Source organism: Eurosta solidaginis, chromosome 1 (genome assembly GCF_040869045.1).
Source record: "Eurosta solidaginis isolate ZX-2024a chromosome 1, ASM4086904v1, whole genome shotgun sequence".
Taxonomy (NCBI): domain Eukaryota; kingdom Metazoa; phylum Arthropoda; class Insecta; order Diptera; family Tephritidae; genus Eurosta; species Eurosta solidaginis.
This window is the reverse complement of record NC_090319.1, coordinates 343,921,171-343,932,942: the sequence shown is the minus strand read 5'-3', so window position 1 is coordinate 343,932,942 and position 11,772 is coordinate 343,921,171. Positions and strand designations below refer to the sequence as shown.

The 11,772-nt window shown below is 31.9% G+C and overlaps 1 protein-coding gene across 2 annotated transcripts; it reads right to left on the bottom strand.

Annotated features, from left to right (window-relative positions):
• Nucleotides 1-1,259: 1,259 nt before the first annotated feature.
• Nucleotides 1,260-10,382, bottom strand: LOC137237977 (uncharacterized). 2 transcript variants are annotated; one of them, XM_067762463.1, is made up of 2 exons: nucleotides 7,510-10,382; nucleotides 1,260-2,535 (listed from the first exon to the last, which is right to left on the bottom strand). In XM_067762463.1, exons 1-2 carry the CDS (start codon nucleotides 7,553-7,555, stop codon nucleotides 2,129-2,131), a joined length of 453 nt encoding a protein of 150 aa, XP_067618564.1. In that variant the 5' UTR covers nucleotides 7,556-10,382; the 3' UTR covers nucleotides 1,260-2,128. The 2 variants fall into 2 exon arrangements, 1 of the variants encoding a protein (XP_067618564.1); XR_010949072.1 differs by lacking the exon at nucleotides 1,260-2,535 and adding an exon at nucleotides 2,737-3,041.
• Nucleotides 10,383-11,772: the final 1,390 nt, after the last annotated feature.

Sequence of the window (11,772 nt, the reverse complement as noted above, 5' to 3'; positions counted from 1 at the left end):
GATAATTTATCAGTTATGATTACTCAAAAAAATAAGTACACACTTGGTTTATGCTGAAAAAAACTCAAATGCAGTGGCTCACAGCTTAATTGATAATTTTCATCTAAAAACCACATTCAAAAAAATGTTAAAAGGTTATTCAAAGATAAGGAAAATTAATCAAAATTTCAAAAATTACCATCAAAATTTTCAAATTTTGTTTCAGTATTTCTAGAAAATTTTTGAATATGCTGTTATGTTGCCCAATAAATTTTAGTACAATAATGTGCAAGTTAGAAATAGCTCAAAATATTTCCTGATTTTCAGAATTTTTTTTGGCGAGGGTGTTGATCAATTTCCCACATACAAAATGCATTTTTGTTCATGCTATGTATGATAAGGAAAAAAATTATCAGCCATATTCTGCATTTCGACTTGGATTGGAATTTTTTCGATTTGACAATTTTGGTATTCTGTGTTCCAATCTCTTTCGATTCAATTTCGAATCGTTCGATTTTGTGTATTCTACATTTCGATCGTAGTTCCGTTTTTCTAAGTTGCAAATTTGTTGGCGGAAATATATGTTCTTTTTATTTTTTTATTAATTTATAACAAAATTTTAACAAAAATGTAAGTAAAACTTGTTAAGAAACGTAGAAGGCTTGATGATGATTGTTTTTTATATGTATCCAGGTCAAAAACAACATGCCGATGTCGAAGTCCTTGGACGTATTTGCCCCGCAAAAATATCTAACACATACTTGAAAGCATCTTTATTAAGTCGAAAGTTTTTTTGAACCCAAATAAGAAAATAAGTCATTAAACTTTACCACTTTTAAGTTCAATTTCTTACAATTCGTCACTCATCTCAAATGGATTACACAAATCTCGCAATATTTGCCTTTCCATTCTTGCGTGGGCATTTTCGTATGCGTTGCTTTCCAACTCCACAAATAATGCCGCGGCTATTGATTTAATATACAGCTAATATGTGTCTGTTCGTTGGGTCCAGTTATGTGCCAAAGCAAGCTGCCGGAGTAGAGGAAGGTGAAGCGAAAACGTAAACAATCCTTGCGGAAAAAATAAATAAATCTTTATAAAGTATTTTAGGCCAGTGCAATGAAATTAGCATCCATAAAATTCCGAAAATGTCAACTATATTCGTGCAGGAATCCGTTTTAACAAAACTTGGTGGTCACGGCAGGGAATTGGCCAAAAGAACGACAAAAGCACACTTACAATTATGAAAGCACTTCGCCCATAAAAATAAAACACTGCGGCAATATATTCTATTGCTTTTTTTGTACAAAATGGCGTGGATAATAAAATATACACGTTTTTCAGTGTATTTTACAAATTTTCTTTAATTTATTTTGTTTCAATGTTCACAAATTCCGTACAGGCAGCTGATTTCGAAAAATCATTTGGTCTTCCTCTTCTCGTTACGATTCCGTCGTAACGCAGAATACCCAACTTCGATTAAAGCGGAGCGTAGAACGGGAAAGTAATCGAAGTTTAGAATAAGGGTGTATATAATTCAAATTCAATAAGAAAACAAGGGAAATCACGCCTACATTTTTACTTTTTCAATTTTTTAACACAATATGTAAACAAAATGTACTAAAAAAATAAATTAGAATGCGTCTAATTTCGAGCTTCAAAAAAAAAATACAGCTATGATTTGGAGGCTAAGTTCGAAAAAAAAAGGAAATTACTTTTTCGCTTACGGATCAATATCTAAAAAGTACTTAATTTAGTCCCAGGCGAGTGCTTTACAGTGTATAAAATAAAAATATATTAAGTATATATGTACATTTTTCATATAAAATAGATATGCGAAAATAGATATAGTGAGAGAATACTTTTGATTTGTGAGAAAAAAAAATATTAATTACTCAAAATTGGAACTAAGTAAATAGGCAGCATACAAATGCGGCGCTTTAATTTTAAACCTTATTCTATTTATAGTACATACAAATCATAAACATTACATTTTAAACAATTTAACATTGTGTTTTACTATTGGCTTACAAATCATGATAATGTTACATATTACATTATTACGTTTTTATACTTTATATAATATATATACATATTAATGTTGCTGTTGCCTTTGTAATGATTTCTTGTTGATTCACTGTTCAAATATTCAATCAACATGCTCGTTGTTATGACCACGCTCATTATCATTATTATGTGCCACCTCTACCAAATTTGCTACACTAAAACATTGCTCTTGTTGCTCTGTAGCATGTGGCATATGATATGCTGCTTGTTTACTCGATCCATATTTATTGCGTTTTAATTCAGCATGCACATGCTCAGCTTTATTGATAATAAATTTTGGTGGAGTGCCTTTTAACATTGTGATACGCGCTGGACATTTTATCTTTTTTGTTGCCATGGAACTGCAACGCCATAAAATCTTTTTCTTATTTTCACTCATAACGAGAAAGCGTACACCATTAGCCATTATTGCTGGTCTGCCGCGTAAGGATTGTGTGAAAAAAACGAGAACATCCTCTGGATTAGGGACGACATCATTTGCTAGTACAACTGCCGTGCGGAATAGCAGAAAACATGAAAATGAGAAGAGAATGAAAGTTAGTTATAATAGCTACAAAAAATTCTCTTATTTGTTTCTTAAACAAAAAAAATAAATAAATTGCCAAAAAATATATAAGTATTAAAAAGTTGTATTAAAGCCATTTTATTCAATATTTTATATTTCTGATATGCTTTATCAAAACCGCATCATTATACTCCAGCTAAATTTCTTTATTATATTTATTATTTATATATGTATATTCATTCATTTCATTAATAACTATTATTATGGATTTTCATTTTGTACTGCAAACATTTTATGCTCATTTACTGTATCCATTATAGCATTCGATATTTAATTGTTAGCTGCTGCCGCTGTAGTGGTTGTTGGTGCTCTTGCAACATCCGTCCTTTGCTGTTTCTTACTGGACTTTATGTGGCAATGTTTGTGTATTTGACGAAAATCACTGGTATCGTATTTATTCATACAAATCAGCACTGGACAACGTATACGTCTGTAGAGCAAAATCGAAAAAGAGTATTGAGTGATTTAAAATATCTTATAGTCTAAGAGCCCGTGACTGCCAGACCTTCGTCATTTTATAAAAGTTGAAATTTCGTCAGTGCATACTTCCAACTGAAGCAGGTTGATTGGTCTATTATAATACTTGAGTCATAGTGGCTTTAACAGATATCGTGCAAAAATTTTGCACGTCATTTTATAAAGACTGATTTTCATATATGGCCTTCGTCACGATATAAGAAGCAACTAGCCTCATTGCCAGACACTTTCCATAGTGGCTTTGTCCAGCCAGACACTTTTTGTAATGCAAAACTGTACTTTTTCATGAAATGAAAGCTGAAAGTTTTTTACGGCAAACAAAATATCGAAAGTTTTTTTTAAAGATTTTGTATTCGAATTTCAGTACAAAATTGCTTCGAAGTTCTTTAAGTTTAGAAGGATTAAAAGTGTCTAGCTAATCAAAGCCACTATGGAAAGTGTCTGGCAATGAGACTAGTGGCTTCTTATATCGTGACGAAGACCATATATGAAAATCAGCCTTTATAAAATGACGAAAGAAAGGTATTTAAGAATACATGAGCTTAGCACCGGCTTATAATAATTGAATATTCAATTATTATGTTTTTCTAAGAGAAACTGAAAAGAAAGAATGGAACATTTACTGGCATATTGCGATGGTATCATTTCGAAAATCGCCACGAATTCATCATCAGGCAATTTCGAGTTGTTATCAAAGGTTTCACCGAGATTCGAACCGCGACACACGGTGAAACTGCAGTGCAACTAACTAGGGGTTAAGGCAACTACAGTTTCACCGTGTGAGTCGCGGTTCGAATCTCGGTGAAATCTTTGATAACCACTCGAAATTGCCTGATGATGAATTCGTGGCGGTTTCCGAAAGGTGGAACTAGTGGTTAAGGCAACTGCAGTTTAACCGTGTGATTCGCGGTTCGAATCTCGGTGAAACCATTGATAACAACTCGAAATTGCCTGATGATGAATCATTAAACAAACAAACAGAAAGAAAGGTATATTTTTCTGCAAAATTTTTGCACGATATCTGTTAAAGCCACTATGATTCAAGTTTTATTATAGACAAACGATCCTGCTTCAGTTGGAAGCATGCACTGATGAAATTTCAACTTTTATAAAATGATGAAGGTCTGGCAGTCACGGGCTCTTGCTCTATTAAATCTTTAAAAAAAAAATTTCTCAAAATCAAAAGATGTTGAAAACAATTTCATAAAAACTAAGTCTGACTCAGCTTCTCCGTGAAAACTCATCTGCCTTGCAGATGCCGCAAGAAGTCGGTGTAAATCTTGTAGGTCCCGTTCCGCCAATTTGTTGGAAAATTAGAAGGAGCACGACGCAAATTGGAAGGGAAGCTCGGCCTAAATATCTTCGGCGGTATATCGCGCCTTATATTTATTTATTTATTTTTGTTAAGTGTGGATACCGCCTCTATGCTCGACATATACATTACATCCAATCACCCAATTTCACACAACCGCAGTTTTGTGTTTTATAGAAAGGCTTTCGGGATTTAGATGAGAACTGTTGAGCCTGATTTTTGAATTTTTGTTTCTGTGTATAAATTTCTTGTGTGCATTTGTGCAAAGTTTAAAGAAATGAAAATCGCGGTTCGAATCTTGGTGAAACCTTTGATAACATTACGAAATTGCCTGATGATGAATTCGTGGCGGTTTTCGAAATGGCACCATCGGAATATGCCAGTAAATGTTTCTTTCTTTCCTTTCAGTTTCTCTCAGAAAAACATAATAATTGAACATTCAATTATTATAAGCCGGTGTTAAGCTCATGAATTCTTAATAATAAGTATAAATGGAAACACTTTTGCAAAATTGATTATACTGCTCCTGTTAATAAACGTTTCAACAACACGAAAACCAGGTCGAAATCATTGTGGGGATATATCAAACTAAAATGAGGTTTGGAAATATTGCAATTCGCCGCAAAAAACAATCTAAAGTTTTCGCACAAAATAGAGGGTAATATTTATAAAAAATAAATAGGTTTATAAAGTTATTATAATTGGAAATTTGTAGGGAAATGTCATTTTAAAAGCTTGTATAAAACTTTTTAACCCAATAACAAATGCTAGACACTTTAAACTTGCAGGTTATTGTACTAAAATGTTTTGGGTTTCAAAATTGTATACACAAAAGTTTTCTAAATGTTCAAGCGGTACTTAAATTTTCTTAAGCACACTTTAGTTTTGGTAAATCCCCACAATGATTTCGAACTGGTTTTCGTGTTGAAAAGTTAATAAACATGAGCAGCATAATGGATTTTTCATAAAAAAAATATTATAAACAAATAAAATATGATAAACAACTCGACAATTTTCTTCCAAATCTCAAAATCGTTCTAGAAAAACACAATATTTCAAAATCGATCGAAAAAACCTCGACCTGCAGATTTTGGTTAAAACACTATCCCTACCACTATCACCATATCTTTCCATATCTCTATCCTTATCCCTAACCCTATCCCTTATCCCCTATTTGTTTCCATATCCTTTTCGCTATCTCTACCCCTACTCCTATCACTCTTGCACGCCATTTTTTTGAAAAATGAAATAAGAAATTACCAAATCGTATGAAAGTGAATGACAGCATGAATAATACCAATATAGTTTCAGAAAAAAATAAAAAATACGCTTTTAAATATTTAGTTTAGTATCTACAATCCACTTAGATATTTGATGTTGATAGCGCCGTAGCACAGAGGTTCATGTCTCCGCTCTTAAGCACAACTCGTTTTGTAGCGATGTGTATTTAACCACTGCCGTTAATTGCCGCTAGATGGGCCTAACTATCCTTTGCGCGCCTAGCCTAGATAGTTACAAACAAGCACACATACAAGTGAAGCTAAAGCCTGTTAAAAAATAAATTTGCAATTTTTTTTGACATTTGGGCGGGGTGCCCTGAAAACCAAAATGAGTATTCTTGTGTATTTTTTTAAATATTTTTTTCTTGAGATATCGTCAAAATACTGCGGGAATGGGGATTTGTAACCGCTTTTCTGGTATTGGCTGAGGAACGTCAGAACTTTCTCAGTGTTTATCTTATCCTGTGTTTTCGAAGTCGCGGAACCAGTTTGTTTTTTTTCCAACACTCATATCTCATAATACCAGGCATGCTTAACCAACGAACCGATATCATTTCGTTACGATAATTAACGTTAATAAACGAAACAAAGTCATTTCGTTTCGTTTATTAACGTTAAAAACGTCAAATTAACGAAATGATTTCGTTTCGTTTTCTGCCATATCAAAACGAAATCAAATCGTTTATGTTGATTATTAATTTCAAACTATGCTGGCAAAGCTGATTGATGGCGGAGTCATTAAAGGTGAGAGCATTAGCCAAGCTGATTGCAACTTTTCTCATGAATTTTGACAGTACGAACATTTCTCAGAGTATTTTTGACATTACCACCAACGAATTACACAAACAAATTACATGGAGTTTGTGTGTGTATGTGCGCTCGTTGTTACCACCTTACGGCTTCACCATGGCTATAGCATTGCCAGCACAATTCAAACATAAAGTATCACGTTTTTGTTAACGTTTTTAACGTTAACGAAAGCTTTTCGTTTCGGTTAAAAACGAGATACAATTTATCTTGATAATTTCTTTATCGATAATATTTCGAAGTGTTTCAACGGAAACGGTGGAAATTTTTTGATAAACGATTAGCTTAACGTTAAGGTGCATCCCTGCATAATACATACATACGAGCCACACCGTGCGCATTTTGCGCAATCAATATAAAAGTCTCTTATCAAATATCAACAGAAATCAGCTGTTCTATCAATCAGTTAAAACTTACAGCTTGCGCTGCCATCTAGCGTATGGTACCAACTGCCGGTAATGCAGTGCAATATTCACAATGTGTGCTCACAATCGTTTATTTTTAACAAATTATTTTAATAAAATATAGCTAAACAAAAGCACTACGACCAAAATTGCCCAAAGCTCGCTAATAGGCCAAATCTCCATCTCTACAACCAAAACTTTATTTGTAGATTTGGATTCCAAATAAGAGCGAAAAAGTGACCCGTACATAAAAACAGCAATTAGAAATAATATATATGATATGCGAATTTCCTCGAATAATCACAGAAAAAAAAAACTAAAAATTGCGAATTATTTGATTTGTTTACTAAAAAAAATGGATGAATAAACCAAAAGATGAAATAAAAATCTTATGTTTGAGAAAGATGAAATAAAAATCTTATGTTTGAGAGTTTTTGACGCTTAAATTAATTTGATTAAAAAAATACTTTTCGTACCCTATTGAGCCAAGAATAATAAGATCTTGTAAAGTTTTTCTGTTCAAATTTTTTTCCGCCGCTATTTTGAAATCATTAAATCTAGAGTCAAATTTTTTTCAAAAATCCAGAGTACTTATGCATCGATTGGTCGTAGACTTACCTGTAATACCAATGGCAACGCCAAAATAGATTTGTACGATTTTCATTGTTGCGAAAATATTTCAGTCCATCCAACCAGAGTAGCTGACCACCGCGTTTCGATATTGAAAATTGTATCTTTGGTTTAGTTTGATTGGTTATTTGGCCACCTTGAAAATTTATTTAAAAAAATTTGTAGGTTAGTAAAAATTTATTGAAAAATTAAGCTTTTAAATCTTTTATTGCAATGGAAAAGATCGGTGTGATTTTATTTTTTCATTTCCTGACGTTAAATTATGTAGCGCCTGCCGAATGAAATATTGCACTATCTTAGAGGCCGTTTTGTAAACGCCATACACCTGAGGATTTTATTCAAAAACGTCTCTCAGAGCTGTAGGCTTCTTCTTCTTGTAGCGGTGAAAAAGCAACCAATCTCTAGAGTTTTTTTTCATAAACGCCCTTTCCAAGCATAAATTCAAAACATTTAGGTGTGAGATGGGGATTTTATGAAACAATTATAAGAGAGATCATTGTTCAATCGAATTTCGATATATGGCGTTTTTGCAGCAAATCTTGAAATAGTGCATATTTGAAAAATATTCTGATACAGGACGTTTCTAAACTGGCAGCCCAGATAAAGTTATATTCTAACCGGCAGTCGATAACATCAAGTCAGTTTTTGAATGTTTTGAATTAGTTTTGAGAATTAATCTACTATTGTGGAGATTTAAATTAATACATTTATTTAGTTATTTAAAATTGAAAAGTATTGAATTGAGTGATATTGCGTTATTTAAATTAAATAAAACATATCAATTTTATGTAACTTACATTATCGATGTTATTGTTTTTGTAGCGATAAGATGATGAGTGTTATCGATGTTTGTGTTTTGCGAAAGATTAACTGGAATGTTAATCGCTGCGAGTGTGTATACAATAATTACATAGCATATGAATAAACCACGCAAATCAATTCAAAAACGTTTTCGAAAAAATTCGATAACTCGAGTAGTGTTGGTAGTCTTTCAAATTGGCATTGATTTTCGAAAATTTTTTTTTTTTCATGTGTTTTAGATTATATTCGAGGGTCGAGACCATTGGAATAACAAACGCTTTTATTCGACAGGTATTCGTAATTCGAATATATCTTCGAAATTATTTTTTTATTCGAATAACACTATTCGAATACCGTAGTTTTTTATTCGCACACTTTGATATTCGAATACCTTATTATTCGAATACCTTAGCTTGGTATTCGAATAAATTACGTTACTATTCGAATGCTGAAAAAAAACAACCACGATCGTCGCTTACATTACATCAACATATGTACGTGCGCAAATGTATGCTCATACGCACAAGCGATGATATTCAAATATCATGAGATGATATGCATATCTGCAGACCATATAGCAGAACGGGTACGATGAATGACTTTTAGAGCATGATTTTCATTTGGCGACAGATGACTTTAACATTCACCTTGATTACTGTTCTACCAAAAAAATATTTTAATTTGTACTTAGCATCTACATATAAGACCAACTTTTTTAATCACTTGTACGCCCCATTGTTTTTTAAGTTTGTTCGAAACCTATATAATGTCTTGGGCTCATACTTAACTCATTTTTGGAAGATTTCTTTTGCGACATATAAGATGAATTTCATATCAAAACCTATAAAAAAAGGCACATTTTGAACCCGACCCCCTCAGATTTTGATGAAATTTTGCATAGAGGTACACTTTATCTATACAAACACCACCTCGTTTTTAGAAATTGCACTTTTGAAAAATTGTGGGCGTGGTAAGGTATCAAAGGTGTGAAAAATGCAAGAAAAATGACGGTAAAAGGTACTTTTGAACTGTGATAACTGCGGAATGGCTCAACCGATTTCAAAGATCTTGGTACCATTGGAAAGGTATTCAGATCGGCTTTCGAAAACATACACTGTACACAAACATTTTTAATACACTGAAAAAATGTTTTTTTTCTAAAATAAAATTTTAAACTTGAAAACAACTTCAAAGGCCAAGCGTTTTAAAATAAAATAAATATAGAACATATCCAAAAACTAGAATGGCTTATTTTTCCTTTTTTGTACTTTTAATTTTAACTAAATGCATCTCTTCTTTTTTGATATTATGGTACTTTTCGAAAATGTATACTATAAGAATTTTTATTTCGCTGAAAACCCTATTTTTTAAGTTCTTTAAAAATTTAACTTGGAAAAAATTACAAAGATCAAGCATTTAAAAACAAAAAAGGGCTTTTCAGTGTAATAAAAATTGTCTCAGTGTACGATTTCGATAACCGATTAGAATACCTTTCCAATGGTACCAAGAGCTTGGAAATCGGTTGAGCCATTCCGTAGTTATCACAGCTCAAAATTACCTATTACCGTCATTTTTCACGCATTTTTCACAACTTTGACACCTTTCCACACCCACAATTTTTCAAAAATGCAATTTCTAAAAATGAGGTTGTGTTTGTATCGGTAAAGTGTACCTGTATGCAAAATTTCATCAACATCTGATGGGGTCGGGTTCAATGCATATCGGGTTTGATATGAAATTCATCATAATAGATTCTAGTTAATAGTTAGACCTTCGCAATTTCTAAGGCCTAACGTAGCCTACTTATTTTTTTAATGGTTCACATATGACCCCAGACGTTATGAAGGTTAAATATTTATTTTTTTTAACATATTAAATAATTTACATATACTTCATACATACACGACCGTTGCAAAATGTACAAAAATTTCATTTCGGATTAGTTGCATATCGTGGATTACACATTTTCAGTTTTTTAATTTTTATATTTTTAACATCGGCCAAATTTTAAAATATTTATTTTATAGTTTTTTTTACGTTTTGCTAACTACTTATCTTAATTTAAGTCCACAATTTCATCATCCAATTCAATCGGTCTTTCATCTAGTAACGCGCATTCTTTTGATATAAATGGTTTAATTTCAATATCATTACTTGTTACATGCTTATGTTGATGACACAAACGTAAATTCAAAGTTGTCTCATCGTATATAGCTATAGCAGGACATTTCTCTTTATAATAATTGCTGCATTTCCAATACTGGCGCGGCCCACGTTTCTTATTGCGAAAGAAACGAAAACCATTGATAACCAACAACTTTCCGCCATTCTTTTTAGAATCGATAAAATCGATACGAAAACCTGAAAGAGAAGTGCAAAAATTAGATTAAGATTATATGCACAGCTGAGAACACCAAAATAGCAGCAAAAAGTAGAGCAAATGAATTCCCTCAAAAACGTTCTGGAAAAAAATTGGAAAACTCTGCTATTTTAAGTATACGTTTTTGTAGCTTCATCAGTAATATGAGCAGAATTTGTAAGACTCTCAAAATTCGCATTGATTTTTGTAAATTTTTGTTTTCGAAGGATGTTTCAGATTTTCTTCCATGTAAAAAAAAAAAAAACAAAAAACAAAAATTATGCGCTCTTATTGTGGGATAAACTCTAAAATACCCTTCGTAAAATAAAATTGGCAAAAACCAATGCGAATTTAGCTAGACTTATAACTTGTATTGGTTATACTGAATTTGTTTGGTCTGCACACATTTAAAAAGTACTGAAAATCCTAAATAGAATCTTTATGCAGATTTTTGAACACTACTCGAATTTTTTGGCTTTTCTAAAAACGTTGTCTAAATTGTTTGTTGGTTGGTATAGTTGTGGTCACACAATTCATTGAATTGTTTGCTTAAATTAAATATTGAAATACTGTGAATATATTTCAATGTTGGCCTGCACGGTTTGTTCGAAAATTCATTTTCAATTCGACCCATGGAGGAAAAGCGCAGCTGTTATACAAGATAAATTTGACACTGAATGCGAATTTAGGGTAGAAAAAGTTTTAGAGGACGGCACCTATAACGAAATTAGGTTTTATCTTTCAAGATTGTTTTTTTTTTTTGCAATTTTTAAAAATTGTTCGAAAATAAAAATTTACGTGCTAAAAATTATTTTAATATCAGGAAAATTGTGTTTAATATAATTCTCAGATAGAAGATAAATGTAAATATATATTTAGTTTAATTAACAAATTTGGTTTTATGCTTTTTAAGCAATCACGAAAGTAATTACTTATTTAAATTATAATTTTTTTTTTTTTGATGTCACTATTTATCCGGAAAAATTGTAATGTAAAATAAAATAAAAAACAGCAAAAAAAAGAAATAATATAAACAATGTTTGTACGAAATTACCCGGACGAATAGGGACATTCTTTTTGGTATGGCTGAT